We start from the raw sequence: 15511 nt of genomic DNA, 5'->3' as shown, positions 1-15511 counted from the left end.
AATTTGGAGACTTATGTACTGCATCGAGAAGTTGGCTAATATGGCCGGGATTGCCTTCACCCTTGACCATTTACTTCATATATACATACCTCGGGTGATCCGAGGGGGGATTGCTCACCTACTTCCTCGGGGAAACCAAAGCCTGATTGACCTCGAGGATGATTATGACCGGGGGTGGCTTCATCTGTTTGTGATGATACGTACAGCTTAACTTCATCGTCCATCGTCCACCGATTTTCTGGAGATGTGGAACCCATCACCAAATTCGATTGAACCTGAGATCGATGCAGCTATCTTTGAATGGGTGGTTACCCTTCTATGAGCTTCCCGTAACTCAGGCCGTTCCTGGAGGAGAATGGCACCCGTAGGGTGGAAAGTCAAAAGCCATGGTAATTTCTTAATCCGATCGCTCGACTTTCATTTCTCTGTATCGTATTTCAACCTAATGTATTTGATTTTCAGGACTTCCGACGAGAAAATTTTCTAAGGGAAAACGGTAGCTGAGGATGTCGTTCGGGGAAGAAAAACATCGGCATCACTGAGGGTACCTAGGTGCCGAGAGACTGGAAGCTTCCCGATTAGACATTCAGGGGTTGGCTCTCGGGTCCGAACTTGTCATATCATAGAGAACTGCCGGGAGATGCCTTTTGGCGAAACCCTGCTGACAATAGTGCTTGATGAAGAGGAGTTTCCCGAGCCGAGTATCCCCGGTACATCCGCTTCCGGTGAAGGTTCTGGGGATATCTAGATGGTGTCACGTACCGTCGCAGCATCCCACAAGATAGGCCGGAGCTCTCAACCTTCGGCTTACTACGCCGATTAGGAGTGTTACTATTTTTATTTCTTTTCTTTTTCAGCTTATGGCCGTAGAGTAGGGCTTTTTACGCTTTTTTGATAGACCAATGTATTCGATAAAGTCGGGATTTTGCGAAGTGGAACAATTTTAATAGAATTTTACGGATCGATTTTTTATCGAACTTCATTGAGTACTCTATTTGCGTTGTTTGAAATTGAAACGCCTCACTACCGATCGCCACGTTTGTATATTTTACTCTTTGTATTCGATCGTAATCGGTTCGGAACCGCATCTTTTGTGGTCAAATGGCAGCTTTACCTGATCATAGTAGTATCAGCGCCAAGGCTCGACCTGGGCCTTATTAGGGCCTCCGTTACAGGGTTTTGATATATTAAAAAAGGGGGCTTCAGGAACTTATTCGGGAAACGGGATCGGAAATTACCCGGTTCGTATGCCTTAACGATCTAGAGGGGCAATTCGGTTCCTTCTCTTGTACGCTTCCCATGGATAGATAAGATCAAGGTCAAATCTGTCACATTGTTCTGACATCGGCACGTGTCGAGACCCGGTTGGGCGCGAAGACGGTTACGGAATGCGAACCGTCTCGGCCCCTCACTATAAAAGCAAGCCTTATCCTTTCACCTTTTCAATTTTCTGATTTTTACCAAGAAATTTTTTTACCTTCGTGTACTTGGATACGCAAACCTTCATGTCTGTTCTTTATCTAATCTTCAAACCTTCATACAAGTCTTCATACCTTGCTATTTCCGTAACAATGAGCAAATCTTCAAAAGCGAAGACTGGCGAGACCTCTTCGGCCTTGAAACCGGAGCCGGTATTGATATATTTTATCCCTCAAGATTACGCGACCATCAGGATTTCAAGGTTGAGAAGCCTTCTCAACAAGGGGATCGAGGTGCCGATATATCAGATTATTTGTGCACGATACTCCTGAGTAAACTTGAACAGGTCAAGGAAGACTGTGGGTGGAAAGGTATGGAGGTCGTTAATTCCCGATCAGGCTTAAGCTGTGACAACCCATGTGGAAGGGTATTTGAGCGTTTATACCTACCCTTTTACGTTTAGTACACTTGATCCTGTGATAGTGGACTTTTACAAATGGTATGACATTTGCCTCGGACAGATTCATCCATCATTTTGGAGAATCGTTGTGCTCCTCTGTTACATAGCTACGAACGTGAATATTCCCTTCACGATTAACCATCTCCTCCGACTGTACAGTCCCCGAGTTTTTTGAGGGGTATGATTAAACTCACCAAACGAGCCAAAAAAGCTCCCTTTTTCGGTCTTGATGAAGATAGAGACCGAGGCTGGAAGGGCAGATTTGTCCGAGTCAGAACAGGGGATCTGATACCTGCTGAAAAGTTGCCATTCCCCGAGAAATGGAACCCAACCCGTAAGTAGCCTTACTTTGGTACTGCATGGTCATATGTCTGAACCTACACTGACTCTTTGATTTTACTAGTATGTTCATAGCATTTGTTCTAACCCTCAGTGCGGTTCCAAACATTGATGAATGGATCGGGAAGATCTGTTTCCAACTTACCTATGTCGACGGCAACTGGAGGCATTTGTCTCGGTCCCGGTGGGAGGCCGGGAATCACGGTAAGTCCTTCCACCAGAGCGCTACTCCGTCCTCTTTATGTGCTATACTGCGCTTGATAAGTTTAACATGTTCTTCTTTCCTTTACAGGTCTTTCAAAGGCCACCAAAATTCTGGGGCAAGAGGTTGTAGAGGCCTCAGCCGATGAACAAAACATCGAAGCTCCTGACCAAGGATATAAGACCGAGAGGAGGAAAAGACGGTCCTCCGAGTCTTCTCGAGATCCTTCCGGGACCAGGAAAAGATCGAGGCTCACAACTAGAGAGCCCTCTTCGGAAGATGTCTCGGCCAGGGCGTTGGACACCGATATTGTTGGTCAACTAACAGATCATTTCGATGATGAAGACCAGGTGTTGGCCAGGCGTCGGCTTACCGATGAAGGCATCAATCAAGAGCTGACCGACTCTATAGAGATTACTCCACCTTTGGTGAAAAGCTCAAGTCCGATGCCGGTGAGCTCGAGGGATATCCCAAGACCGACAGATGTGGGGAGCATCAGGTTGAAAATCGGGATGTCCAAAGATGCTACTATCGAGCCCGCGCCCACTCGAGGCTTGAGACGACTCCCGGCCGCAGCCACTGGATCGAAGGCAACTTCCTCTGTACCGGGTTAAAAGGTACTTTACATTCCGCCTTTATATGGTATTGGTTCTGTCCTCCCGATACAAGCTGTGGCTTTGGCTGAGACCATTATTTGCATACAGGACTCGCCCCCTCAATTAGTGGATATTCCCACCGACGATGCTAAGGCCAAAGGCAAAATGACTGAGGGGCCAACAAGCCCAGAAGAGACAACCGGTTATGGGAATTACGAAATACCTGCATCTGGCATGTCGGGCTTCGAACACTTATTCATCCCCATGGCCAACCGTTTCGGGGTTAACTCCGGTCCCAGATTGGAGAAACTTTTTCCTGCCCCTAGTGCCGATCGAATTGAAAGAGGTTGATCTCTTTTAAGGTGCCGGCCGATATGAACGTGTTATTGGGGCCGGTCGGGGTGGCCAGCTATCTGTACCTTCTGGTGTCCCAAGAGGATCGGAAGAAGATGGCTGAAGTCAGTGAAACCTTCCTTTTCAATGAGGCTCAGCAGGCTTTGAACCGAGTATGTCTAGTTCCTTCGTTTTTACACTTAGCTCTATTTTCTTGCCTCGTTATAACAACTGCTTCTCTTTTTCTTATAGGCCTTCGTGCTTCTACTTCTCTTTTTCTTATAGGCCTTCGTGCTTCATCATGCAAGCTTCCATCGACTTAGGTCGAAAGTGGATCGTCTCAAGGAGGATCTTAGGAAGAAAACTAAGGAGGCGGATGAGCTCAGGGATCTTTACGGGCATAAATTGGAATATATCTCAACTCTCCCGGACCTCTCCACCCTTAAATCAGATTTGGCAGTAGCTCAAAACGAGGCTATCGAGGCCAAGCGGGAACATGACCAGCTGGCAGAGAAGGTAAGGGCTTTCAAAGTTTATAATAAGCCTTTAATAGCCGGTGCTAATGCCACTCCCTCTCAGGCCCGGGCTTATGTTACCCAGATTGATCAACTTCGGGCGGAGCTTGATGGGATCAAACCCGAGCTCAAAACCTTCCAAGAAACGACAATTGGTGTTGTTGCTGAGCGGGATGCCCTTAAAGAGTAGCTTCGGGCGGCGGTGGAGCAAGTTAACGAACTCAGGTCAGCACTTGCTGCTGCCGAGGCGGAGCGGGATAGCCTTGGCCGAGACATTACTGATCTGCAGGCTGAACATAAAAAATCCCTTATCCAAATCTTGAGCTACGACGGTATGTTGGACCAGTATAAAGCCAACGTGACCGCTGTCAAGAAGGCTAGTGATCTTCGAGCCGAGTACGTGCGGTGTTTATCTCGAAGAGAGGCCCTCGAAGAAATTCAAGCCACCAGAGTAGATTTATCAGATCTAATTGAGGAGCCCAAGAGGCTCGAGGCAGAGGTGAAGGCTTTGTTCGATCCTGAGGATTCGGATAGTGACCTCGAGTCAGCCGAGGAAGAGACCGAAGGTTCGGGTGAAGATTAGCTTAGGAGCCTTACGTTTCTTTTTGTTTTAAGGCCGTTTGTTTGAGCCTTTGTAAATCCTCTATACATATAAAAAAAAATTGATTCGGCCTGTTCATCGCTTTTCGTTGCCTTTTATAAAGCGTTCCTCAGTTTAATGTTTGTTCGATTCATCCCATTGCCTTGGCTTGCATTACTGCTTCAGCAAGAATAAAATTTGAAGTGATAATGATTCATGATCGAGTGTATGCGGCATGCGAACGACCTTATTTGCAAACTTAGACGTCTCCAAGTCGCGTGACATGATCGGGTTTTTAGTCCATGTTGACTTTGATCATTATTGTAATTATAAATGGCAAGATAAGCCGGATCATAATATTTTTGTGTTTTTAGCCGTAGTCTGTAACTGTAAACTGTAGACTGTAGTCTTTGGCTGTGGACCGTAGTCTTTTAAATTTGTGTAAGGGTTTTTTAGACCGTAGTCTTTAATATTTGCGTATTTCGCATATTTAGGAGTCTGATCCGGCGAAATGTAATATTGGCAATACTATATTATCTTGATCGAGACAAGATTTTTATTGATGGACCGGAGATGTAATTACAATTATTGTCGTAGCAAGAACAAACTAATTGTACACAATTCAAGCGATCGTTTGGTCCTTACATCTAGTCCTATCGTTCAAGCCTTGGCTTTACATATTTATCACTTAGTTCAGGGTATAGATCGTGGTCTTTAATATTTACGTATTTCGCATATTTAGGAGTCTGGTCCGGCGAAATGAAATATTAGCAATACTATATTATCTTGATCGAGACAAGAATTTTATTGATGGACCGAAGATGTAATTACAATCGTTGCCGTGGCAAGAACAAACTAATTGGACACGATTCAATAGATCGTTTAGTCCTTACATCTGGTCCTATCGTTCAAGCCTTGGCTTTACATAGTTATTACTTAGCTCAGGGTATAGTAGTCCCCTAGTATTCGAGTCCGAAATGTGAGGGCTCGTGTACTATTGGTCTGATATGTGCAATCTCCAGTGCCCGGTCTTTGATCGGGCTACTCTATTTGCGTAGCACGCTGTTCAGCGTTGCCTCATTAAAAACCTTGCCGGAAAACCCACTTCGGGACAAAAACGGTCGAAGGGAAAAAGAGTGCAGCACGTGCTTTCAGTCTTAAGTCTATGACTCTCCGGTTTCCATTGTGCTACTCCCGATGCACATTAGGTTGTATGCCGGCATGGTTAGATTATGAGAAAAAAGAAGCAAGGTTATTCATACCTTTAACAATAATACCACTTCAGGTGTGCCACATTCCAGTTATTTTTCAACTGTTTTCCGTCTTCGTTCTCAAGCTGATAGGAACCTTTCCTGGTTATTCCGATGACTCGATATGGCACTTCCCAATTCAGGGCTAATTTTCCTTCGTGGGGGTTCTTGGTGTGGAGTGTGACTTTCCTCAGCACCAATTCCCCAATCTGCAAATGCTTAAAGTTATCCCTTCGGTTATAATATCTTTGCATCATTTGTTTTTGTGCGGCTATCCGGATATAAGCGGCTTCTCTCTTTTCGTCCACGAGATTCAGACTAGTAGACATTGCTTCACGATTCAAGTCTGCAGTGGCATATTGGAATCTTAAGCTTGGTTCACCAACTTCGATTGGTATTAGAGCCTCGGCTCCGTATACTAGGGAGAACGGAGTTTCCCCGGTGCTTGATCTTACCGTCAAGCGGTAGGCCCATAAGACCTCGGGAAGAACCTCTTTCCACCGATGCTTATAGCCAGTTAGTCTTTTCTTTAGATTCTGCAGTATAATCTTATTGGATTCATCCTGGCCGTTCGCGCTCGGGTGATATGGGGTGGACAAGATCTTCTCGATCTTGTATTCTTCGAAAAACTTACTGACCTTGCTGCCTATGAAATGCCTCCTGTTATCGCATGCGATTTTCGCGGGTACCCCGAATCAACAGATTATATGGTCATGAATGAAATCAATAACTTCTTTCTCTTTGACCTTCTCAAGTGCCTATGCTTCAACCCATTTAGAGAAATAATCCGTCATAAGTAAAATAAATTGTGTCTTACCTGGGGTCCATGGCAAAGGCCCCACTATGTCCATACCCATTTCATAAATGGCCATGTAGAAAGGACCGGATGAAGCTCTTCCCCGGGTTGGTGTATTGACGGAGCATGCCTTTGGCATTCGTTGCACTTTCGAGTGAAGGCTTTGGCGTTATCCTCCATCTCGTTCCAATAGTAACCCGCTATGATCAGCTTGCGGACCAGTGAGTTGGATCCCGAATGATTTCCGCAAGTCCCCTCGTGAATTTCCCTCATAACGTAGTCGGTTTCTCCAGGCCCTAGTGTAACATCCCGTAAATTCGAGTTAGGAGTGAATGTATGAAAACCAGTATTAAGTTTATATTTTAGCCATAGTAATCCATTCAGGATGAATTTGGGTGATAAACTGTCGTTTTGAAGTCAACACAAATAGTGAAGTTCGTAAGAGTTCTCAAACTCGTCTAAATTTCAATAGGTCTGACCTCTAAGACAATTTTGTGAAAATAAGTTAGGAATTTGAGAAAACTTCCTAAATAAAAGTTATAGGTCTTCAAAACACCTTTCCAACGGTAGGTTTTCCAGCTCCAACGGAGCTCTGCGCTAGGAGTTATACCCATTTTACTGAACATCGTCTGTGTAGTGTAAAAATTAGGCGTGTGCCCCAGGCAAAATTTTCAGCAAACTCAAAATTTTGATGTCGTCGAAATGGATACACTGTGTGAGCTACCCTGGGCGACGCCCTAGGCGACGCACTAGGCCATTTTATGCTTGAAGCGATTTTTCCCGAATTTTATAAAAGCCTAACTTCGTTATATTCATTCCCACTTCGTTTTGGCCGACTTTTTAAGAGGAAGCAACCCTAGAGTTTCCCCAAAACATATAAGGTAAGTTCTTGATCAATTCTCATCATTAATTCATCAATCTAACATGAAATTAACACTAGTTCATCTTTCAAAAACCCTAGATTCTTTAAACACAAGAAAGAGAAGAAGAAGAAAGGGACGTTAGGAGATGTTAATATTCCTTCAATACAGTATGATCCTTGACTTTTTTGATGTTATTGAAAGGGTTTAGACTATTTTAGGTTATCCTATGGGATTAAAATCCATGATTGATTCATGAAGTGTTCAAAAACACGTTCTAGTCATGAAAACCCTAGCTTTCGTTGGTAAGAAGGGTTTATGCGTAGAAATAGGTTAGAGTTCTAATCTCTCCTATCTAAAACTATTGTATAATAATTGTTGGATTGTTGGAAGTACGCTTGAGCGGGAATTAACGTATGCCTCTTTTGAACATACTCTTTTGATCGATTTTTTTATGAACTCTTTGGTTTTGATTTGTATGTCTCTTTTAAAGTTCTTTATTGAATAAAAAGGTGAACTTTGCAGGCTTTTGAACTCTATTTCATGCTTTGATTGTGGTTGATATACGTGAGGGACAAACCCACATTAAATCTAGATTGTATTATACACTATATATGTTCATGAGATTATAAACGTTTTCCTTTATAAGAGATGATAAATAACAAAGGATAACGATTGGTAATGATATTGGAATTCTCTTGATGGATGATTTAACTAGTTACTTGAAAGGTTGTTGACTCATAAAAGTATGTTATCACGAATTGTGGAAATTGAAACTTGTTTAAAGAAGTGAAACGTTTTCAAGACATTCTTTGAAATGATTTATCTTTACGATATGGCATAATGAACCTTAATGGTAAATGGTGATGTGACTACCTTGAGATGAATTGTAATTCAGCTTTTATGCTGTGAACTCTGTTGATGTGATTTTGCCTAGCCATTCGGGAGGATGAGTGGTCACCGAGGATTTCATATTCCGGTGTGTTTATGCCTAGCCATTCAGGAGGATGAGTGGTCACCAGGGATTTCATATTCCGGTGTATTTATGCCTAGCTACTCGGGAGGAAGGGTAGTCACTATGAATCCTAGTGTGGTAATTGCCTAGCCATTCGGGAGAAAGAGTGGCCACTGTCGGGTTCACTACCCGGAGTGCGGTTATGCCGAGCTATTCGGGAGGAAGGATAGCCACCGAGAATTACATATTTCGGTGTGGTGCGCTGTGTTTAGGGAACCTCTACGGTCATCCCTTCGATGTGATTGATTCTTAGGCCTGTATTGGCATGTGTGATATTCTTATTCTTTCATGGCACTGTTGTTGACAATCTTGATCAATTTAAGAGGCATATTTGAAAGCTGTAATTTACAAGAGGCTTCCCAATCGGTTTTGATAATGCTTATTGAGATACACCAGTTGAATAACTATTTTTATACTGATTTCATATGGTTTTCAGAACTGACTTCTTTACATATTATTGTACTCTATTTTCGTATTACTTGTTGTCCCCGAGGCACTCACTGAGTACGAAGTACTCAGGCATACCATTGTTGTTTTTATGGTATGTTAGGTAACGAAGAAGAGCAGGTTCTTGATACTTCAGGCGCTTAGGAAGGACTTGCTGTTGTTGCTGATTTGGTGAGCCCACACGTTCATTTGTGGGACATCCTATTAATTCCATTTATTTATATTAGTTTTTCGAGCTGCGTCCCGACGAGTCAAACTATTATTCCTTTATCTTAGAAGCTCCATAGTATATATTCTTGTGGGTAGTTGTTGAGTTATTGATTAACTCTCAGGCACGTTATTACGTTTGACTAAGTATTTGATTAATAAAGACTTCCGCTGAATTAATTCATATATTCATGATTTGTTTACATTTATTTTATAAACTGTTGGAGGCGAATATTAAACCTGGCGGGTTCAAGTATTTTTAGTGCATCTTTTAGGTTCTTTCGATGTTGTTCATGACGTCGGATGCCGGTCACGTCTAGGGTGGATTTTGGGGCGTGACACCTAGACATCTCGCCAAGGGGCCGTGGAACGACTTTCGGTATAACTAGTCATCGACCAAACAAAATCTTGTTGCTTTAGTTCGGAGGGCCCTTGATTCTTTGGCATCGGACGGTAGCTTCCCTATTTGAAGATAGTCTATGTATTTGTTCCTCCAATCCCAAGTGAGGCTGGTCGAGTTTATCTCGGCGTGACAGGTCTCGATGACCGATCTCATCAACTGCACCACAGCTCCAAAATCGAACTCATCCGATTCTACCGATGATCCCAAGTTTTCCAGGGCATCTGCCTCGTTATTTTGATCTCGAGCCACGTGTTCCAATGTCCATTCCTTGAACCGACGAAGGACAACTTGCAATTTTTCTTGGTATCTCCTCATTCGGTCATCCTTTACCACAAATGTTCCATTCACTTGGTTGACCACCAGGAGAGAATCGCACTTGGCCTCTATGATTTTGGCTCCCAAGCCCTTAGCCAGTTCTAAACCTGCAATCATAGCCTCATACTCGGCTTCGTTGTTAGTCAAATCAACAGACCTAATAGATTGTCTTATTATGTCTCCCGAGGGAGGTTTGAGAACGATCCCTAACCCGGACCCTTTTATATTAGAAGCACCGTCTGTATAAAAGGTCCAGATTCTCGAACTAGTCCTCGAGGTAAGAAGCATCTCTTTATCAACCTCGGGGATCATGGCCGACGAAAATTCTGCCACAAAATCCGCCAGTATTTGTGATTTGATAGAAGTTCGTGGTCTATATTTAATATCATACCTGCTAATCTCTACAGCCCATTTTGCTAATCGGCCTGAGAGTTCGGGTTTATGCATGTCATTCTGTAGGGGGTATGATGTTACGACGCATATGAGATGACATTGAAAGTAAGGTTTTAATTTTCTAGATGCGCTCAATAAAGCCAAAGCAAGTTTTTCTAAATGCGGGTATCGGGTTTCAGCGTCATCTAGGATTCTGCTTACATAATAAACTGGGTATTGCGTACCTTCTTCCTCTCGAACAAGGACACCACTTATCGCTATCTCAGACACCGCTAAAGATACAACTGCTCGTTCGCTTTTGGCGTGTGGAGTAAAGACGTGCTTGATAAGTAATTCTTGAGCTCTTCTAAGGCCATCTGACATTCGGGGGTCCAAGCAAAATCGATCTTTTTCTTTAGCAATGAGAAAAATTGATGACTTCTGTCCGAGGATCTGGAGATGAATCGGCTTAGGGCAGCTATCCGCCCAGTCAACCTTGTACCCCTTTGATGTCGTTTATCACGATGATATCTTCACTTACCTTTATCTTATCCGGGTTGATTTCGATTCCTCGATTTGATACCATGAATCTGAGAAACTTACCCGAACCAACACCGAAGGCACACTTTTCTGAGTTATTTTTAAGAAATTCAATAAATTGTTTCCTGAGCTTGGGGGTTGACCCCGTGCCTAGGTATACCTTCCTGTCAGGTAGATGAACGAACAGTATGAATTACTTGAGCTCTTCGAATATGGATCTAGTGGCATCTGAATCATCACCACAAAGGTCCTCGGAACTCCGAACTCTAACTCTTCATCTGGTGTGTTTCTATTCCGATCCTCCGACAACTCCGGGATCGGAATCTGGGATTGTTATTTGGCACTTTCCCCTTCGTTCCATTCCGATATCATTGCCGTCGTAACAGATTCTTCGATTGCGAACATTTCCTTTGCGGCCTGTTGCTCACCATGAATGGTTTTGATCCCTTCTGAGGTCAGGAATTTCAACGCCTGATGCATAGTTGAGGGGACCGCTTTCATGAGGTGAATCCACGGTCTTCCTAATAATGCGTTGTATCCCATGTCTCCTTCTATCACATAAAATTTGGTCTGCTGCGTAGTTTCGGGCTTGTTGATCGGTAGGGTGATCTCACCCTTCGTAGTTTCGCAGGCCATGTTGAATCCGTTGAGGACTCGTATTGCTGGCACAATCTGATCTAGTACTAGTTGCTCGATGACTCTACATCGGATGATATTAGCCGAGCTACCTCGATCAATCAACACACGTTTAATTCTAAATTTATTGACAAGGACAGATATTACCAGAGCATCGTTATGAGGCTGAAAGATGCCTTCCATGTCCTCGTCACTGTATAAGATGGGGTCGGCGGGTTCATAATTCCGAATACGCTTTTCTCTTGTTATGGAAACTTTGGTGTGTTTCACTACCGACCCTAGGGGGACATCCGTTCCTCCCATGATCATGTGGATCACTTGCTGAGGCTCTTCCGGCCTATCCTGCTTGTTGGCATCCACGTTCTTGAAGTGAGTTTTTGCTTGTTCACTTAGAAATTCTCGAAGGTGTCCCAAATTAAACAGATGGGCAACCTCCTCTCTCAACTGCCGACAATCTTCAGTTCGGTGGCCGTGAGTGTGATGGTATTTGCAAATAAGGATTTTATCCCGCTTCTCTAGGTCAGATTGGATTGGCCTTGGGTGTCTTGTTTCCCTGTTACGGATAACGGCCGCTGCTATGGTTGCTACATCGACACAGAAATTATACTCGGACAACCTTGGGATTTCTCTATTTACCGGGGTTCTATCGGCAACATTTCTGTTCATCAGTCCACGATTACTTGGGCCTCGATCATTCCTTTGATCATTCCTCCTATCATTCTTGCTCGATTAGCTGTTGCGCCCGTAGCTCCTTCAATCAGGTGGGTAAGGTTGATACATGTCATATGATGGTCTTAAATCTCGAACTGTCGTTCTCCTCGATCGATCATTCCCTTTACCGGAATGCCATGATACTGAGGCGGCTCTTCGATTGATACCTATTGTGTACATCAGCCTAAGCGATTGTCGGGTACTCTTTCAAGTTTTTCTTTAGCTCCATAGATGTGATCAAGCCTCTTGAGTTGAGACCTTGAGTGAAAGCCTGAACGGCCCAATCATCAGTGATCGGAGGTAAGTCCATGCGTTCCATTTGAAACTGGGCCACAAACTCGCGAAGGGTTTCATCATCTCGCTGCTTAACGTTGAACAATTTCGATTTTCGGGTTTCGACCTTGATGGCTCCGGCGTGGGCTTTGACAAAAGCATCCGCGAGCATGGAAAATGAATCAATCGAATGCTCGGGTAAGTTGTGATACCATATCATTGCTTCCTTGGATAGGGTTTCCCCGAATTTCTTAAGTAGCACCGACTCCCTTTCATCGTCGGCGAGATCGTTGCCTTTAATAGTACATGTGTATGCTGTCACATGTTCGTTTGGGTCCATTGTCCCGTTATACTTCGGGATATCGGCATGTGAAATCTCTTTGGGATTTTCATCGGTGCAGCACTTGACGGATCTGATCCTTTCAACACCAGAGGTGCCCAAGAATCTGGCCGACCCTCAAGTTGTAGTTCTCCACCTTCTTATCGTTCGCCTCTATCTTATTTTCGACGGATTCGACTCGTTTCGTCAATTCTTCGAGCATCCTTACCAGCTCGACACTCAGCCCAAGATGGTTCTCGTTATTCCGAGCAGCGCGTCTTTTTTCCGTTTCCTCGGTCTGCTCCGATGGAGCAACATCGGGTGCTTGATTTCGGTTTTGCAATTGTGTTATAATCTCTTGCTGGGCATGTAGTTGGGCCATAGCCATGTCCAACTAGTTTTGGAGCTATTGCAGCATGGCTCTATTATCCCTCCCCCCCCCCCCCCCCCGGCTGGCACGTTGCTCACCGATGACCCGACCTGGTCAGGATTAACTGAGGGTACGTTGTTGTTGGGTATGCCCTCATCGTTGTGCTCATGATGGCTTGACTCAACTTGAAAATTGACAGAATAGGAGTCCGACATGTTTGGTAGACCTGAAATCAAACCTCAAAGAACAAGTGTAAAATGTCGAGTGTAATCAGAACTTGTATTAAACCACCACTATTATCCCAGGCCCCACGGTGGGCGCCAAATTGTTTACCCTAAAATGGATAACAATTGAATTTATAGGTGAAGCCAAGGATATGCGGTTTAATTTAATACAATTTATAATTTTATAGCAAATAATAGTACAGAATCAGACTACAAATCTAATTATGGAGGGCACCGGTTGGCCTCGAATACCGGGGGTCGAGGTTAATGCACGGGGCCGAATGGAAAACTCTGAACAATGAAATAAAGAAGATGAACAATGCTGATGATGTTATTGCTTGCTTGAAATATAAATATGCTGCTCTCTTTTTGGGGGGGAAAACCTGGCCAAAATAAAAGGGGTCTCTTCTTTATATAGTAGAGGAGTCCCGACCCTAGTACAATACTAAATAAGGAATAAAATCGAATAAAATCTATTGACAACAGTTGACGTGATCGGTGCCGAAATATTCGGCTGATGGCGGATATTTCAGTTTTCTTATCATGGTGGCTAACCGCCTCTTCAACCTGCCTCAATGTCCTGATTCTGCTCGATCTCGGAATCCGATCCCCGATATGGTCGATCTCATGGCGACCGAGCATAGGTTTCATGTGGGGAAACCGGGGATATCAATTACCTCGGTTTCACCGTATGCAAGGCCTTATAGAAAGTAATTCATATTAATTATTATAGCAAGGATTCGTTGGGAAAAAAAAATAATGTGTCATGACTAGAGGTGTCAATATGGGCTGGCCCAGCCCAACCCAACCCAACCCTAAAGGGCCAAAGAATTAAATGGGCTAGGACGGGCTGGCCCTTTTAATTGAAGGGCCTACAAAATGGCAGCCCAACCCAGCCCTAAGCGGGCCGCGGGTTAGGACGGGCCAACCCTTTAAATTTTTTCGTCTTCCGAAATAACATTTTCTAAGTGATTTTTGGTACAATTTGAACATGAAACTTATGCAATATGAAATAGAATCTTCTACCACACCATTCTTAAGCAAAATCATATCATAGAAGAAAAAAATTTAAGAGAACAAATATAAATTATTATTTTTGATCACTAATTCAGATCACGTTCAAAAGAAATTAAACATAATATAAATTCTAAGACTAAAAAGTATTACTTTATTTTCTAATTTACTACTTAGTAGTAAGTACATTCTTTTTTAATCATTACTTTTATCTTTTTGTTTAATTTACTTATATTTTAAAAAAAAAAAATTAATTTATTATTCTTTTCTGGCCTCAAGGGCTGGCCTCAGCCCAACCCTTGAGGCCGGCGGGCCAAGAGAGGCTGGGCTTTTGAGCCTCACTTCTATATGGGCCAAACAAATCCTAGCCCAACCCTACTTAAATGAAGGGTTGGGTTGGGCCGGCCTCGCGGGCCAAGCCCATATTGACAGCTCTAGTCATGACCTGGAAATGCAATAATGAAGGAAATGTACTTGGTGCGAAGCTGGGGGGTGGAGGGGAGCAGAAGAATAATTAATATTAATCAACGGCCGAGATTAGATTTTGCTTAATGAGATTAAAGGTCCTGATTATGCCAGCTGGCTAACTTTGTTATGAAACTCAACAAACTAGTCGGGCAAATTACTCATTGAACAATACGGGTGATTCCCAATTCTCTTCTCTCAATTTTGATTTCTCAACTCTTTTCTTTTCTCTTCTCATCAAATCTCTTCTTCTTCCTTGTTACAGATCTGAACCCAACCTTGAAAGCTCGTTAGATCAAGCTCCATATGTATCGTTTATTAGTATTTCAATTTAGTTATTAATTGTAATTGCAATTTTGCTTTCAATTCGAAAATAAATCAGAAAACTGTTCAAAAACTTATTCGATTTGTTTGTTATTTGATTGAGATTGATAATTTGATTTGCCCAACAAAGTTGGCCAGTGGCAACATCAGGACCTTTGAATGTCATTGAGCAAAATCTAATCTCAGCCGTTGATTAATAATAATTATTCTTGTGCTTTGCCCTCAGCTTCGAAACTCACCAAGTACACTTCCTTCATTATTGAATTTCCCAGGTCATGACATTATGTTCTTTTGAATTTTTGACAATGACACTTTATTTTGATTTATTTGTAAAAGGATAGAAAGTTATCAAAAAGGGATCGGAGTATCTTCAAAAATAAAAGTTGAGATAACACTTTTCTCCACTTAAAGGAAAATGAGAAATGAAACAAGATTAAAGAGCAAACAAGTCTATTTTAAGACGGAACCGAGTTGAACGAATTTGAAGCAAATAACGTTATGTCAAATAAATAAACAAGAGATGAGA

The 15511-nt window shown here is 43.0% G+C and overlaps 1 protein-coding gene across 1 annotated transcript; it reads right to left on the bottom strand.

The window, feature by feature from the left end:
* Positions 1–10982: 10982 nt before the first annotated feature.
* On the bottom strand, positions 10983–11951 carry LOC132644190 (uncharacterized). Its single transcript, XM_060360766.1, has one exon. The coding sequence runs from the start codon at positions 11949–11951 to the stop codon at positions 10983–10985; it is 969 nt and encodes a 322-aa protein (XP_060216749.1).
* Positions 11952–15511: the final 3560 nt, after the last annotated feature.

The sequence above is a fragment of the Lycium barbarum genome, chromosome 6 (assembly GCF_019175385.1).
Source record: "Lycium barbarum isolate Lr01 chromosome 6, ASM1917538v2, whole genome shotgun sequence".
Taxonomy (NCBI): Eukaryota; Viridiplantae; Streptophyta; class Magnoliopsida; order Solanales; family Solanaceae; genus Lycium; species Lycium barbarum.
The sequence above is the reverse complement of the archived record's forward strand: the minus strand, read 5'-3'. Positions and strand labels throughout refer to the sequence as shown.

Bases quoted from the DNA above. Each gene is read 5' to 3' on its own strand.
- LOC132644190 (XM_060360766.1), bottom strand. From the start codon at position 11,951: ATGAACAGAAATGTTGCCGATAGAACCCCGGTAAATAGAGAAATCCCA.